The 20,798-nt window shown below is 36.2% G+C and overlaps 1 protein-coding gene across 2 annotated transcripts in view; it reads right to left on the reverse strand.

Moving 5' to 3' along the window:
- Window positions 1-4,588: 4,588 nt before the first annotated feature.
- The window catches only part of LOC150079113 (cleavage and polyadenylation specificity factor subunit 5), a 238,233-nt gene continuing 222,023 nt past the window's right edge, over window positions 4,589-20,798 (reverse strand). For both annotated transcript variants that reach the window (XM_090383808.1, XM_090383810.1), the window contains one exon: window positions 4,589-4,880. In XM_090383808.1, the coding sequence (XP_090239934.1) occupies window positions 4,859-4,880 (22 nt within the window). In that variant the 3' untranslated portion in view covers window positions 4,589-4,858. The remainder of the gene's footprint in view (window positions 4,881-20,798) is intronic.

The following is a 20,798-nucleotide window of genomic DNA, read 5'->3' on the forward strand; positions in this document are numbered from 1 at the left end:
AGTTCAGCAAGCCATTTAAAATTTAACAACAGAAAACTCATTCATGATTTTACATATAATTTTAAGTAGTTCCTGAAGTGCAGATGAAAAAAAAAAAAAATTTGCCGAGAATTAGTTATAATGATGGGAAAAGGCAACCTGGTTTTATTTGCTATGTCATCTTTATTTGTTACTAATTTTAAAGTTGACATTTAAGCTAAAATCGCTTCTGTACTATAAAAGTATAGAAGTACTTATTAGAATAAAAAGGGACCATTTAAATAACTGAACCATATTCATTAAATCAAAATTTCAGTACAGTGAAATAGTTACTGCTCCCTACACAGTTTATTCTAACGACATACTTCATGTTTACTTATAACAAGTTATAGGCAACAACAGTCCCACTGACGTAGTCCAAATAAATTAATGTTGAAGAGAACAGAAATTACTTGTTGCACCGGTTCTGTAGACTGCTTATATGAAACACACTCACATCTCCATATTACATCACGGGCAGCTTGCGCCGAACACTGCAGATGGGGGGGATTGGGTTGCTTGGAATTATTTTAGAATGAGCTCTGAGGCAACTAGAGCCATGAACCTTAGCTGCCCGATTTGCAAGAAGAAAATTCCGAGTTTCTGTGAGTGAGAGAGAGAGAGAGAGAGAGAAAAAAAAAAAAAAAACGGAACCCTCATCCGAGACAGCCTAACTCGGCGACGGTGAAAAAAATCTCACAAAAGGTTACTCTTGTCGAGACAGGTTTCGAACACAGGCCTTGTCAGCAGGTTGAAATAACATTGCTCGTGGTCACTATTAGGAGGGAATAGATGGTGAGGATTCGACTATCATTAATAGCAGTTGTACTCACTCAGATTTTTGCCATTTAAAAAGACACGATGGTTTCCACAGTAACTGAGGGTCCAAAAAATATATTTTCTTATATTAGAGGAATGCAATGTTTCATTACCATCCTAGATCATCGATGAAACAATAATAATCTCTGCCAGAATTGCGTTTTAAAAATGATTACATAAGAGTAACTAGTAATCAGTATTGCGTGCTGACTGGGAGAGAAAAAATAAAAAAAGTCTGTGAACTTGATATATATTTTTATAAATAGGAATGGTCTGGAATTATTTTTCTTCCCTACCAGGACGTCACTAAAACAACAATGCAATATGATTCAGAGATAAAAAAAAATAATAATACAGTAATAATAAAAAAAAAAAAAAGAACAAAAACGTAAAATTAGATGGTTAAATTTCGAGCATTATTTGAAAAACTTTCCACACACGGCTAAGGCCGTGTGTAATTTATTTACGATAACTGTTTGAAAGGTCAGGTAACTCCTCCCCCCCACCAATCTAGCAACCCATCATCCAGCTATTTTTAGTAAAGTGGGCGAATCATGGTTGATTCTGCAGGCTGAATTCTGTAGGCACTTCGGTGCTATAAAAGTTTATACCGCTCTCCAACCACTTTGGCAAACAAGGTGATGGGATTGTCTGCTGCATATTAATGAAGGAAAAAAAAAAAAAAAAGACTGGAAATTACTTGGTTTCTGGGTCTAATATATTAAGAACTTCCTAAACATGTTAAAGTACATTATTTTTTATTTATTATTATTTCTTTAATTTCATCTGTTAAGTTGACCTTGGGGCACTATCTTCAAATCAATGATGCCATAAAAGGACCTCTGGACATATCTGAGCACATTAACCCGGTTAATGTGCACAGATATGTCCAGTCGCTTCACAATTGAGAAAAGAATCTGATATTGCAGTAAAAAATTTTTAACATCCGCAGAAGTTTCTAATATTTAAAAGGTCACCATTGTGAGAGAAATGTAATTCGAAGAAAACAGATGAACTAATTAACATATCGTACTATTTGTCTTCGAATGGCTGCCTTCATTTTCGACAGAATAGCGAAAAATAAATAATTTTGCCGCCATTACATGGAAGAAGGAATCGACCATATGTATTCATAGGCATTTGCAACCTTTCTCGAGCATATGACCCCTGAAATATATTTTTAACACTGAAGTAATAACCAATAAAATATAAAAAACGTTTATTACACTTTTATATATCACTTATACTATCGAAATATCTTATATAAGGAAGAAAGCTTGTCTGTTCCTTTAAGCATTCAGATCCCATAAGGAGCCAAAGTAACCAAAATTTGCATAGTCTCCTCTTTCATTCTGGAGTGGTTATGTTTAGATGCAAAATTTTTCTCGCGAATTAAATTAGATCCCTGAAGTACTCCCTACTGTTTTATCACTACATCAGGTAGTTAAATTTTAAGAAAAAGGTTATACAAAACGATAAAAAAAAAAAAAAAAAAAGCTAATAAATTTTCTCCAAAATCATTCAATATATTAGTTAGAGATCTAAGCAAAAATGGAAAAAGAATTAAAAAAATAATAAACGGATAATCAAAATTTCAAAAACACACACTACCTTACCAAAACAATTATTGGGATACCGTCAAAACGACTTTTAATGGACAAATTAATAAGGTGTAGGCCACCCCTCGCCCCAGTAACAGGGTCTATCCGGCGTGTCACTGGAACATGAAAGGCTCCATTTCCATGGAACATAATGGACAGTTCCGTGGGTACCATGGAAATGGGCAGTTCTTGGACAGTTCCATGGTACCCATGGAATACCATGGTATTTTTACCATGGTTCAAATACCATGGTATTTGGCGTTGCTCAGACTTTCATCACTCCCTCCCTTCTGATGCGTAGCCCGTTTAACACCACTCGTCGCTCCATAATTTTAAGATTCAAGAATGATGACGCTAGGCACCGCTGCAACATTCAAATAAAAATTATGTGCAATAAACTTGGAATAAAATCACAAAGCAAATAACGACGTCTGACGTTCGTTGGTGTGATGTATCGCTTGAGCAGCAACTCTGCCATGAAAATGTACAACTTTCTAGAGACATCTGGACCTGAAACAACATTTGGGTTCGCTTTCACCACCACCTTCACGGATCACCGATTCCCATCCGTCAGTATTTGGTCCACCTGACTGTTTGCGTACATCAACTTCTATCTTTTCACTACATCGGCTAGGGTTGACTTCAAGAAGTTCGACGATTGGTTTCCACAGGCCGTAACAAACTGCTGATATGGCAAACGAGCTTGCCATATCAGCAGTTATAAAGCCTCCTTCAAAAACCGTAAGCTGCATGCCGCAACTCATTTTGCAAGGAGATAAAATCTGGACTGTTTTCGATATCTCTTCTCTTTTCTACACACTTATTACAGCACTGCATACATCTTGTTTGAACCGCTGACAACACTGCAAGGGTAGTCCGAATATTGTGGTACGTTTACAATTACGCTATAAGGAGGTACGAGAGTGGAGTTTACGATACCCACTACAGGTAATTTGACGGAAACCACAATGTCAGTTTTTCAAGTACCTTTGTGTGCGTGAATATGAAATTTCACAGTATTCACAGCTTGCAATCACCCAGTTGAGAAACTCTGAGCTATTGCACTTCTGAAGGTTTTTCCCCCCACTTCAAATAAAACCTGGCTGAATCTATGAACGAAAAAAAAATAATAATAAAAAAAAAAATAAATAATAATAAAAATAAAAGAATTCTACTCAAAAACTCTACATACCTAGAAACCAGGAAATTATTCACTTATGCCCTATACTCACTGCTTCTATAAATCTAAGCCATTCAGTGTCGAGAAAATTCTTCATCACCGCCACCTGCACCAATTACCTGTCTCTGAACATTTATTTCACATTAACCGGTGAAATTATGATCTGAACTATCAACTTCATTATTAAATTCATAGCTTATTCAGTATTAATGATAACATCCAAAGCAATTCGTTTGTTCGGCATCACTTTAAAGTTACTACCATTTAGAATGGATGGAGAAGAATTTTGGGTTAAAGTTTCCAGAAAAATTAAATGTTACCCAATTCAGTATTTGTCAATTAGTGGGCAGTGAAAGAATCTGATACTTACGCCTTCGAAAAGTAACACATCTGAAGTGGATTGCAATTATTTTATTATCAGCTGTTAATCAAAGTACTAGACTTTATATGAATCATTCATAAAGTATTACAAACCAGCTGTAGAGCTAGTACTGTTCAATCCATATAAGAATTTACTTTTCGCTACTTACGGTCTTCAATCAGTACTGGTAAACGGTAATTACTCACACATTGCACAGACTCACAAGTAATGCTTAACTAACTGTTGAATTCGTAGCTCATATATTCATAATTCAAACGTTTCTTTTGAAAAATTGCGCCTGTTTCTTACTAGTGGAATTTCAGGAGAAAGAAAACATACCGTTATTCATTTCCGAATAATAAAAATAATGGAAACTATTTTTTAAATTTTTTTTAAGTTTCTTTTTTTATGTAGTTTTTTAAGGAGTTTCAATCATACCCTCAACTTCTTTGAAGAAGAAATAATTTCGTACTGAAGTGATCTACTATTTCTAAAATTTAACAGCAAAGTGTAAAGCTATTTTTTTTCATAAAAGCAGCGCGTGTTTAAATGTGGTGTTTGGCTGCTGTCACTATTAAAGCAATATCACACAGACAAGACAGAGTTAGACAAAGATCATAAAACATTTATTTTTCCAAAGTAAAGATTCAGATTCTACACAATCCACTTTAAACAAAGTGCATGTACTAACCATTAAATGAAATGTATCCGAGATGGAAATCGTCATTACATGCCACACAGAACACAAGTGGATGGCAGAATAAAAGTTACTGCCCCTGGTCTTCAGACACAGACCTATTTTCTTTCTTTCTTTCCCTTCGTGATAACCACCTTGGTGGTCTTGTATGTTGTGGTTTGGCTGTAAAATCACTGAGCAGGTCACATGTAAATGAAGTTAAATCTGAAAAGATAAAAAAATATATAAAACAAACATTGGAATAACGAGAAATACGGTTATAAGTAACAAAACAGTCAACATTCAAATAAAAAATGATGTGCAACAAACTGGGGGAAAAATCACAAGAGAAATAACGAATACATACTTATTATTCATGTTTTCGAAATGAAGAAGAGAATGCTAACAAATAAGGGAACGAAAGCAAACTAAAAACGAGATTCGTAACGAAAAAAGGTAAATTTCAGGTAATGTGTTTTACAAAATAAAACTCTACAGATTCAAATGACAACAATTATTGATCTAAATATTTTCTAATTAAGCAAAACCCGAGCAGCCACATATTTTACTAGAAGATAAAGGATTTTAACTGCCTGGTGTGATTCTGTGGCATTACTTACGGAAGACTCTAGTGGCGAAACCAGGTTTCGATTTTAGCAACAAAGTTCCAACATTATCTTTTACAATACAATATGAGCTTATGAATAAAAGGGGCATCATGGTAAGATCCAGCATCCCTTCCATTTCGAGGATATAATTTGAAACGCATCCACCACATAGTCAAGAGGACCGAACTTATGGTTTGACAGAGTTCATTATCAAGTAGTGAAATAATCTTCACTACAGAAGCCCATTTTGTTAAAGCGTAGTGAATATATGCATACATGGGAGATATATATATATATATATACAAACATACATACTCATGTATGTATATATCTGGGATATATATCTATGTATATATCTGGTATGTTATATACAAACATACATACTCGTGTATGTATATATCTGGGATGGCGCAGGTCCGCAGACTTGCAATTCTCAAAGTTGACAGATTTGAGATTACTTAGGTTATTACTGGCGATTACTCAAACAAAATTATTAGTTGAAAACTCCTCAGACCTAATAGTCGTGCCGAAGTATAAGGAGAACATAACTGGTTAGCTTTTTCAAGATCCTGGTGCCTTGTTAACTGTGATAACTTCTCTTCCAGTTCCTTTTTCAATTATTACAAAATCATTCAACTTTCAGTTATTATTAGCCAAGCTACCGGTATCCTCAAATCTACAAACTTCTTCACGTGTGAATGCAAACGCAAATATTCATTCAGCTTATCAGCAACCTGTTAAGGGACATCAATACTGTTATACTTGCTAACAAGCGGACCGAATGTTTTTTTTTTTTTTTTTAACCATTCAAATAAGCAAACGATTCTTTTGCTACTGTTCTCTGCATCCTGACACCCAGAGAAATCTATGGGTGTCAAGGTGCAGAGAATTCAAAGATAATTTGGCTTAGCGTGATTAACTCACTGAGAGTAACTTTGTTATACATTAATTTATAGTTGCTGCAGGATTCTGAGTTTCCGATAATTTATATCATTCGATTCACATTTCTCTGCCCCAGAGTCGTCAGTTCCGATTACCTTTCTTGAAAAATTACGAACTAAGTTATATTACAAATATAAATGTAATATAATGTCACATTATATCTAACTGTATCCTTAAATATGCATAACGTAATTTGTATTTTAAATGTAATGTAACATTATATTACACTGTACATTCTTTTTCAACTTGGCTGTTGTAATGGTCTTCAATTCAGCAGTTCCTTGCATGCGATTAAAAATGGAAGTAAAATTAACATAAAATTAAAACACCGTTTAACAAGTAAGTTCAAAGACTCAGTCCATTAAAAAAAAACAAAATTTTAGAATCTAAACACTTGTGCGATCGTTCGCTGAGCTCTTAGAAATATTTTTTAAACGCACTTCAGCTGACCGTTACCAATTCCTTTGTCACATTTCTTTTATTGTCCTCCACACATCCGTCAAATCGTCATCCTTTCAGTGTGGAAAACGAAAAGTTTTAGTTCAGGGAAGATGAATTGGGGAGAGTTAGCTCCAACGTCCCACACTTAACAGAAATTCCTTGATAACCAGAGCAGAATACGGCTTAGCAGTAACAAGAACCGAGTCCAATTATCTAGAAATTGAGGCCTTACTCAGTGAACTCTTAAAAGATCCAAACGTTGTGCGCGGAGTACTCTTATTCATTCTCTTCTCTGGTAAATCGAATTCCTTGTGAATTATTTTCCCTTGTTATTGAAGATGATGATCAACATCTTTTGTTTCTAAATTTGAAAACAAAATTTTTTGAGTCTTGGAGAGCACGTTGATCGCCATCCCACGTTTTGTCTCTTTGTTTGTGAATTTTATTAGAAACATCAAGACTTGTCACCTGTTACGATCGAATCAAGCAAATAACGATCAACAGCCTGAATGAGCTCTTCCAATGCTTCGAGTCGGAGCAGTTTCTGTTAATCAGTTAAACCGCGGAATGAACCAAGCACATCTCTTCCCTTAGCTGAAATCCTCTGTAAGAATTGCACGTACTATATCTCTGTCAATGCGATGTTCTTCCATCATTCGATTATCAGATGCAATCAACGTGCGAACTTTTTCAATCATTTTTGGAATCCGAAGCGTTGCAAGTCTTCAGTGCTCGTCATTTTTCAGACCCTCACAAACATTCCGAAATCATGCATCCAAATGGAAAACCCACGATAGAGGTAGAGCACGATTATCATGCAAAATTCAATGTTCGCTCTTTGTTCCTACACTTAAAACAATAACAGCTTGAACAACACAACATACGCAAATGACATTGGAGAGAGTGAGTTACCTAGTCACCTTTCAGGGTGCGTTGCATTATGCTCCTACATACTCCGACACACAGGCATGGAATGTCTTGGAATTTAACTGTCAAAACTGTCAAACTTCGTACATAAAATCGAAAAAAAAATGTGTTACGAATTAAAAAAATCAGTTTAAACAGGATTAATAAGGGTTTTGTGAGTTATTTTAACGCGCACATCACTTTAAACAATAGCAGACGATAGACTGAATCATATACTGTGTGTGTGTGTGTGTGTGTGTGTGTGTGTGTGTGTGTGTGTGTGTGTGTGTGTGTTTTTTTTCCTGGCAAGTAATGAGTGTATTGTAATGAAGTTGCAAATATCATTAACTTCATTGAAGTTAATGAAAGTTAATTTGAAAATATAGGTAATTTAAAAACTGCCATGATACGGCCCGTAGAGCTCAGAAGCGTAAGCATGGAAGGAAATACCGATTAAATACTATTTCCGTCCCCTGTTCTTAATGATACATGCAGTATTTTGGGAAACACTGCTATGGAAGCACAACATCGTAAATTAACTTTCAAAATACCTAGCGTATTTTCGAAAGTCTGCATGGAAATACTGATTTGCATTGAATTATACGCATCCTTACACTTTTTCTGGATCTTAGTATGATTATTATCACCGAATTGATTCTCCTCAATGGTAATACAATGGCATAAGGTTTTGCCGTTCAATAGAAAGCACACTGACGCTGTAATTCAAAAACAAAAACAAAAAAATAAAAATAATAATATATATATTCAATACCACATTGAACATATAAACACGTATGTGAGAAAACCTAATATTAACGAGCGATTATTATGAAAACAATCAAGAATGTGGAAGCTACGTTACAAAACGGAAAAAAGCACGTCGAACTTTTGTACGAAAAGACTAAATTCCTGTGCGTCAACGGCGAGGAAATTAATTAGATAAATGGGAACTATCTATGACAAATAATGACAAATCAAAGAGAAGTGGCAAGGCAAAACAAATGGCCAGTCTTCAACCCTTGTACCATGCAGAAAATCAAACTGGCAAAACCGTTAGCCCACAACCTCTTTCTGGATGCATCCTTCGGTATCAATCAGTACTGGGTGTGTACAAGAAGCACACGTGGTAATGTATTTGCATGCTTTCTTTTCGACTTGCAACACAATTTGTGACAAAGGCGGACTGATACAGTATTTCACAAAAGATCACCGCCGCTCAGCATTATTTGAAGAGCCGTAAACTATTAGGATGCGGGAAAAAAAAAACCTTGACTCCGAATTTTCCTAAAGCTCTAGCACTAGTCGATCAACCAGTAAAACACTGATCGATAATTTAAAGAATTCGGTTTTGTCCGCGATCGGAAATGTTCTAGAAATAAATAAATAAAATACTTAGCGGATATGGCATTCCGAAGAAAAAACTGGCGACGTTCAAGGTGCTTTGCTTCAAAGTTTTCGAGAGTTACTGTGAATATTGCTGTAAACCGATTTCGCATTCAAGCATGTGCACAATATTAGTCGACAAAATTCTGATATTTTCTCTACAAGACAACTGTTGTCATTCTCTTTTAGAGTGCGTTCAACATGCTGGAATGGTATTCGCAAACGGTTTCTATATGTCACTGAGATAGCCGTTACATTCCTGGAAACATACTTTTGGGCCGGTGAAGCTCTGGACCAATACTGAGCATCAGTATCACCAAACACCACTGCATCCGATCAAGATTGGATCAGAGTTTTCACTGCCATATCCGCTAAGTATTTTATTTATTTATTTATTTTAGATTCTTCGAAGAAACAGTAACGTCGGGCATGCACTGCGGCTCTTTATCCACAAATTAGTTGAAACTGGCACAGAACAGGAAATCGAAGTAACGTGGTTTCAGCAAGACTGTGCCACAACGCACGCAGATGGTGCCGCGACTATGGCTCATTTGCAACAATTCTCTGAAGATCAAATTGTCAGTAAACACAACTGTTTGCAGACACTTTATCCTCCTCGTCCAAGGCGTCAGATTTTTATCAGTGGGGTATCTAATAGATGTAGTGTACACTAATTAAAAAAAAAAAAATGATTGAACCAAATGAAGAAAAATATAAGCAATGTGTCGGATAACATTCCAAAATGAATGTTGTTGTTAAGTGTCAAAAAGTGGCGCGCAAAGGTCAATGTTCAAGTAAGCGAAGATCACTTTCAACACATTTTAAATCATAAATAAATAAATAAATAAAAAAGTTGTATATTGTAGAATGTTTTATCAACTTGTGTAGTCTGGAAATATTCGTGTAATTGGACATCTGAGGTACTTTATATACAGCCGCCCGTACTGCACTACATTCACCCCAGTGAACTTGTAATCTCAAAAGATTCTTGCATCAATACATAAAATAAAATTAAAAAAAAGAAAACTAGATACTGTAGCTATATTTTATACGATATTTTTATTCCAAGATATAATGTGAAAAACGTCATAAAATCTATTACAAATGGCATTTAAAACACAGCTTTGCTTGCATGTCATTCCATTAAAAAATTTCTTCATGGCACAAACAAAATTAAGAATACAATTTGGTAGGAGGGGTGAAAGATGGCAAATTTTCATCTTTTACCAGTGAATCGCAGACTTTATTTTAAAAAAAATTCTGCATTAAAGAATTTTAAATGATAAAAACATGGCTGATTCACCAAACAATGAAATGCAGAGAACGTGAGTTGAAGAAAAAGTTTGCGCGCGCACATGTTCTCTTCAACAAACGTGGGAAAATAATCCAACTTCTTCCGCACAAAACTTCTTAAACGCATCTCCTTCAACCCCTCAGATGCTAATGCTGGAAGTAGAATTGTCACAAAATTGAGGCGCACAGCTCGATAATTTGTTGCAACCATTTATAGGCAGCAGTTGCACAAATTTAAAAGAAAAATGTCCGAGATCTGTCTCTGATCTTATTCCTCAGGAGAGCCAATTGTTAGAAGATTACCTTGTTGCTTATACGATGAACTATATATATCTATATAAATGACTATCTGAAACACAGGCAAACAACTGTTCTTAGAGGACACCAGGCTTGCCAACTGAAGAAAGAAATATCCAAAGCAGCCAGCTAACAGTCTGATTAATTCCCAGGAAGCCATCTTCTTCCTTCCTACAGCACTCACCAAGCCGGTCAATCAGGAAGGAGGTTGGCCAATTAGCTTCCTTCCTCCTCCCATTTCCTCCTATCGTCCGTAGCCCGCGGGAGGATACCACCAACAGATGAATGTGAAATGCACTTTCTAAACTCTCGGTACTTCAGTTGTTATATATATATATATATATATACTAGTGCTTCTACAAGGAGAAAAAGTCTTCATATAAGATTAGGCAAATAAATCATTTGTGCGGGAGACAATTTAGCTGGATATGAATGAGGACGAGAACATGATCTGTAGGCATTAAATTTCAAAACGTACGTACGATCCACGACAGCAGACGGAGATAAACACATTTATCCAAAATGATAACAGCAGAGGTACAATTCTCAATTGCACTGTCTTGCGCAGAACGTCGACATTTAAGACAAGAAGATGCAATCAATCAAATTATTTAAAAAAAAAACAGTTCAAGTGCAGCAAAACTGTTAATCTCCAGTCATCTCTTTTTTTTTTTTTTTTTTGTTTCCTCTCTGTCATCGTCTATCTCATGACTGCGATTATAATTACGGTGTTTAACAATTAGCAGCAACAAAGTTCTCTACAGATCGTAAGTGAATGATGTTACGTGATCGTTAATTTTCAGCTAGAGAATTTCCCCTCAGGGGAATAAGAATTTGACAATAGCGTTAACGGTAGTAGTAGTATATATCGAATGACAAACAATTGACAGCATTATTAGTGTGCTTATGCAGTATTTCTCCTCACCACCTGAGATAAGGCTTTTCTTCTGTAAAATCGAACAGTGAAAGACAATCCGTGACAAATAAAAATAAATAAATCGGTCAACTACTGAGTGCCGGGCACTCAGGATGAAGGGTCCGTAGTCACGAATGGTCGTTAGTGTAGTATCTCAAATAGAGAGCTTTATGGTAACTGAACAAAGTTTCTAGTACCCCCGGCCTGGCCTAAAACTGAGGAAGTAACGAAAACGTTGTCTATTTGAGTCTTTCCAGTTGTTGTGACTGACAAGGGTCAGAGAAACGACTCCGACTTCTTCCTGGAGAAGCGATTAAAGTCTTGGGGGGAGAAGCGACTGGCAGGTGGCCGTGCAAGACTCCGCACAAGTCCCCACCACCGCCGCCTCAACACTGGCTCTCTGAGTACCTCCTTGCCGGAACAACCCCGGCTTTGAAAATTGTTAAAAAATACTTCTCGTCGCAAAATTTATAAATGACCTTTATAGAATTATTAACTAACTATTTAGCAGCCTTTTTGTCACCAAAAGGAGAGTTACTTAGTACAAAGAAGCGCGCTATCGAAGTGCAATAAAAAATTGTTTTTTTAATTTAACAAAAAAAGTAAATGATAGATTTTAATCGTAATAGTTTTTCCTTGATAAGCATCGAATAACGCATAGCTAATGTGATTTTTAAAATTTTAGCTCTTTTAGCGACGGAAATAGAGAGGGGTGGGAACACGAAAATTACTCACTTTTTCCTGTTTGGCGCCGTCATTTTTAATTTTAAAAATATTTTAAAATTATACAGTATTTTAAACCTACTCATTGAATTCTTTCCAACGGTGTATAATAAGCTATAGGTTGTCTAAACATTTTGTCCCCCCCATGTTTTACCCCACCATTTCTCAGACAATTTTTTGTCAACAACGATCAATATGGCGTTATGTTGGCCCACATGATGTTCAAACCCATGCAAAATTTCAAGTCAATAGGTTGAGTGGTTCCAGAGATACAATGCTGTGACACACGGACGGACAGACAGACAACCGAGTAACATTATAAGGGTCCTTCGTTAGACTACGGACCCTAAAAAACACATTTACCCACACCTGCGCTTACGTAAATAGTAATGCAAGAAACTCGTGCTGCACCAATGAATCGCATATCCATATACACCACACGAGGTGAGATCAAAGTTTGGGCACTGGCTTCGTATCTTTAAATTGTGGAATCGTAACGGGTTGCGATTTGTCGCAACTCATTTAGACATATTAATGCATGAATCACCCATTTATCTGTAGAGAATCTGAATTAGTTGAATAGAATGTATTTCATCGCATTTTAATTGTAGTGATTTTATTAGGCTGCGAATTTGCATTAAATTTTGTTTCTAATTAGGGAAAAAGCAATATAAACCCACGACGTAGCCGAGTGGTCAAGAGCGGGAGTGCAGCAGCACACGCGCTTTGAGTAGACTGGGGTTCAAGCCCGTGACTACTAAATACGATTAATATTTGTACTGATTTATTGTAAACTCTACTGACCTGGTGGTCGTGCCGGAGTATAAACAAGAAATGTTAAAAACAGCTTTAAGGAAATATGCTGTGTCGTTCTAAGACTCTCTGCTGGTTAGCATTTTGCCATCGAAGACGACACTCGCTATGGCCGCCCTGTAACTTCAAACAACAATGATTCAATCGCTTGTCGTCTTGATCTGATTAGGAGTGATCGACATTTAACTATTCGTGAAGTTACTAGTGAAACTGGTATTTCTCATGGGATATGCGAAGGGTTTCAGCCAAGTTTTGCCTCGCTTCCTCACTGATGATCACAGAGAACAGTGAGTTCTTGTATGCCAAGATCTTTGTCAACGTGCTGCACTGACCCCGCTTTGTTTCTTCCGTCATTGCTGGTGACGTGTGGTGGATGTATTTATTTTTTCGGGCTATAACCCAAAAACAAAAGCTCAGTTCACCCAATGGAAGACCCAGTGTTCTCCAAGGTCCAAAAATGCAAGGCAATATGTAAACTATGCTTATCATACTTTTTTTTTACTACATGGCTTTATAATATCAGTTTGTCCCGCATGGTCAAACAATGAACCAGTAATAACCAGTGAACTCGAAACAGTTTTAGGGCGATTGCGATATGTTCTTCGGAGAAAATGCACAGAAATGTGGGCGTCAGGGAATTGAGGCTTGCATCGCGACAACGATCCTGCGCTTTCCATTCAAGAATTTCTTGCAAAGTACCTACACCGTGCTTCCCCATCCGCCAATACTTACCGGCTTTAGCTTCCTGTTTTTTTTTTTTTTTTTTTACTCCAAAGCTTAAATCTTCTTTGGAAAGTCACCTATCAGAAATGCTTCCAGAAGTTTAAGAGGCACTGGAATCGGTTTATACGGTGCCAAGGAGACTACTTAAAAGGTAATATGCCAGTAAATTTAATCATTTCCCAAATATCAGTTCGGATCAGATTTCTTTGAATGAGATATAAAGCAGCCTGAACTCATTCAAGTTCACTGTATTCGGTGAAAATACATAGAGCTTAGTCAATATTTATTTATTTATTTTATTTCACTCAGTTTAGTTATTACATAACGCCCCTGTATAGTCACAGAAAGGTGAAAACTATGTTAATTACAATTTATAATTATAGCAGTTTTTATTAATATTAGTGCACGAGTTCAAATGCCAGTTTCATTAACTCTTACTAAAGATACATCATATTAATCGTGCTGAACAGACGTTCACCGTCTTCAGGGAAGGATTTGCAGTTGTGGAGGTTCCCTCAACTGTAAAACTTACAGGATAACGCCTGGTGGAGGTCTAGAATTATAATTACTATCATCGAATTCAGCTGAGGACATGGCATCAACCAACGTCTACATGTTTTTTTTTTTCCAAATTTTACATGCAAATAATAATAATAATAAAAAAAGTGAGGTACTATCCGATATATATGCTTTTTCGTTCAAAATGCTGCTTCGGTATACGTACATTAAAAATAAAATGTACGATATGATCTGGTAATGCATCTTACTAAAGCAGAAAAAGAAAATTATCTTGAGAGTATTTTTGAAAGTGTAGTGAGTGAATGGGCTATTGCTTGGCTAAATAACCAGACCTGCGATAACAAAGCAAGTCATCTAGGAAATAGCATACTTCTCGAATACAACAACCAATTACACGTACGTCGGCGCACAAAAGGTGCATTATCCAACGCTCCACTCTCCATGCCAACATCAAACCCACACAGAAAAAAGAAAGCAAAAAGGAAATCTAACGCATTACAGTAATACAATCTGAAATAACATTCGTATATAAATGGCCGAGCGCATTTTATCAAATCCCAACACCAATCTCCAATCACGCGACACAAGTCTTGCCTATAAACACACCGAACGTTTTCTCGCCTGCAAGAGAGTCGCTAAAATTATGAATGCTGTTGAAAAAAACCTTGGCCCTTGTCAATAAAAAAGCGGCTAGTTTTGGACTTCGCTATTCCACTCAGGTTTCAGGTACAGTACGAAAAGAGCCCTCGTCGAGTTGATCTCCCAGGCCGGTCTAAAATCCCCGAAGCGCCTGTAGCGACATCAACAAGAAAACGCAATCCCTGCAGTCACTTAGTGGCTCCATATGCCATACTGATAGCATCAGCGGAGGTACAGAAGAGGGCAATTCCAGCTGTCATAGCTTTGATTGTATGCCATCCCATTCAGAAGTTTCCCCTCACTGCACGAACACTTTATCCTCGGTAGTCTAAAGATGGAATAAAAGATTTTATTGACATGTTACCGCTTTCCATAAGCAACATACGAGGGAAAGAGAAGGTGGGGAGAAGAAATAGACAATGGCCATACACCCTGTTGATCCGTTACCAAATCTGTTGCTTCTTCCCACGCTTAAATGTAGACTGAGTTATGTTTACGGCCCGTACAGAAATCCGGGATCACTATTTCCTCTCTGACTGATGGCGGATTTTCTATACATTTATATCACCCTCGCAGAATCCATACGCCATATATCTCTCTTCCCTTCCTTTTCTTCTCCTTGCCTCCATAACATACTACAGGACACACTAGCAAGCAGTCACGTTGGTCAATTACAAATTACCTTTTTACTATTTTTGTCTTTTTTTTTTTTATTTCAGACTCACTGCCCAATAATTATGCACTTTTGTCACTGCAGATAAAAAAATCAGCATTTTATCCGCCAATTTTTATGTGGCGACCGAAATGCTGATATTTTTATTTGCAGTGACAGTTTCTGTAAAATTTGCTCTTCTAAACCTTGAAACATGTTAATACAATGCGATTATTACATGATTAAATGCAAGTACAATAATCAGTTTTAAAACAAGAATCCCGTTTTTTGTCTGGAGAGTTAAAAATTAAAAATTGTGTACTAAAAGAAAGATTCTGCGTTGTTTGTATAGCATTTTTTCCAAAGCAACTAAAACCATGAGGTGTAACTATATTCTGTCTGCAAATTGCATATATTCTATGGTTGGTTTGCTTGTTTGCCGGATGAGAAACTAGAATTTTCAGTAGATAAAACCTTGCTCGAAAGCGACTAACTTAACCAAGGCATGGAAAAAGAAAGCGCACAGATATTCGTCCTACCGAGATGACATTTCGAATTCAGGCTTTTTCCCGCGTAGCGTGGAAGGACAACGATTATAATTATTGCACAAGCCAAAAAGACTAACAAAGGATTACAATCACATATAAAAGCGCATAGAGAAAAGAAGTTAGTTTTTCATATTTGTTTTTAAACATTTCGTAAAAGTAAAAACAGAGCAAAATGCTAAACTTATCAGCAGCGGGGGCCATTATTAGCACCACCAGTCGGCTTCTCTACAAAAGTAGTGAGAAATCAAACTGAAAATACGAACTTAGTAGATCCTTGTTCGTAAACACATATGAACGATTTGACTGCCTTCACACCTCCTCCTACCCCCACCTCCTCTGGATAACTGCAGATGATCTATTGTAAAATTTCATCTTTTTAATTTGCAGTGCTAACAGGCTTTATTGGCTAGTATCTGCCTTCCAATAACTAATATATCTCTTAATACCATAAAAAGCAAGCTGCTTCTCCGCTAAATAAACGATCAGCTTACTTTTTGTGATATTAAACAACACTTCCGTAGCCAAGTGGTCAGAAGCAGGAGTGCAGTAGCACCCGCTCTTTGAGTAGACCGGGGTTCACCCCCGTGACTGCTATATACGGTCGATCTGCCAACCCGCACTGGACCAGCGTGGCAGATTATGGTCCGCTTCCAACTTGTAGTGGTTGATAATTTAAAGCTTAAAACTATGTTTTAAGCTTTTAATTATCAACCACTAGAGGTTGGAATTTAAAGCTTGAAACTTAAAATTTAATTTAAAGCTTAAAACTATGTTTTAAGCTTTAAAATTTCCTTCATGGGTTTCTGCTGCAATGTAGTGCTTGCTTATAAATCGGTATTTCATTTTGCCACATGGGCACTGTTGCTATCCTGCACTGCCTGCCCGCCCATTTATTATGACCATGAGCTGACAGCGTGTTGGGCCGCCGTTGGCCGCAATCACTGCTCCGACATGACATGGAGCCTACAAGGTGTTTAAAAGTGACACTAGGATTGCTGGCCTCCATTTAACAAGCCTGTCAATTCCCGGACACTGTGCTGAGAAATACGCCTCTTCAATAAAAATGCTATGCGTAACCATATTACTAACAAACATAACCTTTCTTCACACTCATTGATCTATCCCGTATACGAAACGGTACATCCCAGCGAAAACCTAAACTTTAGAATTCTCAAGTATACTACTTAAATTTGAAATGTTTGAATCTTATAACCAGTGAATCTTATAATCAAGCTATTTTCCACGGAGTAGCAAGCTTCTTTATGATCACCCCATACAAGTAAAACACAAGCTTTCGCCCATGAATGGCGCCTTTCCTTGTACCAACAAGACAGACATTTAGCATGTGTGGTGGATGGCGTTTACAATTGTTTTCCTTGTTTGCAACTGGTGTATGGTTTTGCGTTTCCATGCAGAAGGAAGACATACATTGTCATTTCTGGTCTGATTCGCTGAAAACAGCTCTTCAGTCATGGTAGTTTATCCCTCAGAATTTATTAGTATTAGTAACGGCCGCATGGTGCAAGAAAGCCTATGGCTTATGCTGCACCAGCCAAAAAAAAAAAAAAAAAAAAATCCGAACAAAACAATGAACCAAAACATTATGGTTCGCTATTCGTTCACAATGTGATCAAAATCAACCATTCTAAGCTCTAGAAGAGGTGACATCACTTTTTCCTACCAAGGAAGCGGATTTGATTTCTGGCTGAAAATGATGCACCCCCGTTTTGTCATCAGCAACAATCCGTGAAAGGAAGGCTTCTATATCTACCTCACATTGTGCGAACAACACAGAAGCAAGCAATTTCATTCCTCTGAAGTTTGTAGTATAGTGTCCATTGAGCGGGTCAAAATCAGAGTGATGTAAGTCATAAATTAAAAAAAAAAAAAAAAAAACGTACATAAGGAAAATTAGAAACTGTTCAGAAAGAATGGTGCAAGTCAGTTCTAGGTTTTGTTTACATCATGAAAACTGTGGTTCTACTGTTTGAGGAAATTACGTTTACTCATTACTCTATTTTCCACAGGCAATGCAGAAACTTGTAAAGTTTAGTAAACCAACTTACACCATATGAATCATTTTGGATAACCTTGAGGTTGGTAATATTCGTACTATTTCTAGTGTAGCTTTACTCTTGAGAGCATCTATGAACAAAAAGAATTGAAGTACAGAAAATGGCGTCAGCTTATCATAAGAAAAAAAATTATTATTTGTAGAATGCCCTCTAAAGAGCTTTTTCTATAACGCCCTTAGAAAAGGGCGTTATAGAAAAAGCTTAGAGTATCATTAAGAGAGGGAAAAAATAATCGTCCTTTTGAATTTTTGTGGGAGACACTAAGATTTTATGCATTTTCACATTCTAAATTTAAAAGCAAACTTTGGTTAGCTTTCGTATTAAAACAAAAAAAAAAAACTAATTAAAATTGTTGTAAATAATCGCAAATGGCAAATTATACGCAACAAAACGAAGTCGAAGAAAAAGAATGTGATGGAATCTCTTGCCTTTTATTTTTGCTGTGTGTCACACCCACTGGAGGAAGCAGAACATTGGGGGGGGGGGGGCTTTAGCCTTACACGAAGAATAGATTTAAAAGTCATAAGACAAAATTTTGCTATGTTATGTTTCTCTATCAATTTATTCAAAAATGTTTTTCATTAAGTTTCAGTATAGAGTATTATAATTTGTTTTCGTATCTTATTATTTCATGTGAAAATTACGAATGTTATATTTTCTTCATTATTTTTTTTTTAACCTTAAATATGATAATAAGTCATATTTGACATTCAGAAAACATTGGAGGGGATATATATATATATTATTTTTTTCCCCCGAAGAAAAAAAAATGACAGACTACTGTCATATTTAAGGTAAATAAAAAATGATGAAGAAAAATAACATTTATCTTAATTTTCACATGAAATAAGAAGAAAACTAAACAAATCAGAAAATACTGAAGCTTTAATAATGAAAAACGTTTTTTAAATAAAATAGAAAGGAAGGGTTTCCCATTAAGAAAACATGCTTTTATTTCAATGTTTTTAATGTTAGTAATCTATGATATTTCCACTCTAACTATAACAGTGACTTTACTAAGCAATTTCATCATGTTTCTTGATTTTTCTGTGATGAGGTACTAAAAACACTTAAAATACTCGCAAGAATATAAATTTGAACATCATTCTAATTCTCAACTGCTCGTGGATAAGCTTCCACGACAATGTTATACTAACATACTTATAATTTGAATAACTCTGAACACCATTTAATAACTCAAGTGGTTAATAACCACTCATACCTGCTTCATAATTCCGAGTTATAGTGTAACATGCCCATCCCGTAGAATGCTGTCATATTATTTTTGGCGTTATGACGTATCCCAGTGGTCAGGAGCGAGAGTGCATAGTACGCGTTCCTTGAGTGGACCGGGGTTCAAGCCCGTGACTACTAAATACGATAAATATTTGTATTGACGATTTATTGTAAACTCTACTGACTTGGTTGTCGTGCCGGAATATAAACAGAAAATTTATATTCCGGCACTTGACATTTTTTTCCCCCAGTGTGGTTGAGATCATGGATTGGTGTGACGTCAGACGTGGATTCACCAGGAATCGGTTCTTGGATCACAGCTGTTTCTGATTTTCATTTTATTATTATCATCATCAGTTTATCCTTCATAACGACATCGACGAAGAAATAAAGGCCATGATGTCAAATGACGTAAAGACGACGTTTTTGCAGACGACGTAAAGATTGAGAGAGTCGTTAATGATCAGTGCCAAGCTGCGCTCCTTCGAGATGACTTTGAACAGGCTTCAAGAATGGTCAGAAAAGCGGCAGCTAAGTTATAACAGTAAAATGCGAAGTTTTACACTTGGGAAACAGAAACCGCAAAAACGTAACTTATACACTTGGTGGAGGCTGAATTAAAAATACCGGAAGAAAGGGATCTGGGAGTTACGATATGGATAGATATGAAGTTTCCTGAACAGTATAAATAGGCGGCTGGGGAAGCCCAAGGTGTCAAATCGATGATTTATCGAACAAAATCGTGTAGAAATATGAAGGTAATAATAATCCCCTTGTATAAGGCAATTGTAAGCAGGGGTCCCATTCCTGGGTTTTTTGATTGTCATCTGGGTTGATAGGTTTTTTTCACAAAAATATCTCATTATCTGGGTTTTTTCGGTAATTTTTAATTTTAAGTCAAAATTTATTTTTATTTCTTGTAAATACAATAAAATTTAATACATTTAATAACAGTTTACAATTTTCTTAATTTTATATTCTAACAATTCTGATCATAATTTGTAATATCTCAAATGCTTGTAAAAAATACTACAAATGTAAAAGGATTTCAAAGTTTTCGCAGGGTTCTATACTATGAAATTACGCTTACATGTTCGTAAGCGCAGCCTATTGAGCAGGCGGAAGGCGGTCTTTACTGCAGTCTTTCGTGATCGTTCGTGGTATTATTGCATTATTTGGTGTGATTTTTACATTTATGCGTGTACTAAATACAGTGATATAATAAATTTAAATTGTAGTGACTATTTCTATTTTATGTTAATGGATTAGGGATTTATTTTTTATTTTATAGAACATTTTAAATAAGATAACTGCTAATTAGTCATACCCACAAATTGCCCACAATGTCTGAAACTTCTTCCCCACAAAGAAAGATGAGTAAACGGTGGTATACTCAAAATTTTAGAAATGAATGGTTAGAAGATCCGGA

Source organism: Mastigoproctus giganteus, chromosome 10 (assembly GCF_048544385.1).
Source record: "Mastigoproctus giganteus isolate SK-2022 chromosome 10, ASM4854438v1, whole genome shotgun sequence".
NCBI lineage: Eukaryota > Metazoa > Arthropoda > Arachnida > Uropygi > Thelyphonidae > Mastigoproctus > Mastigoproctus giganteus.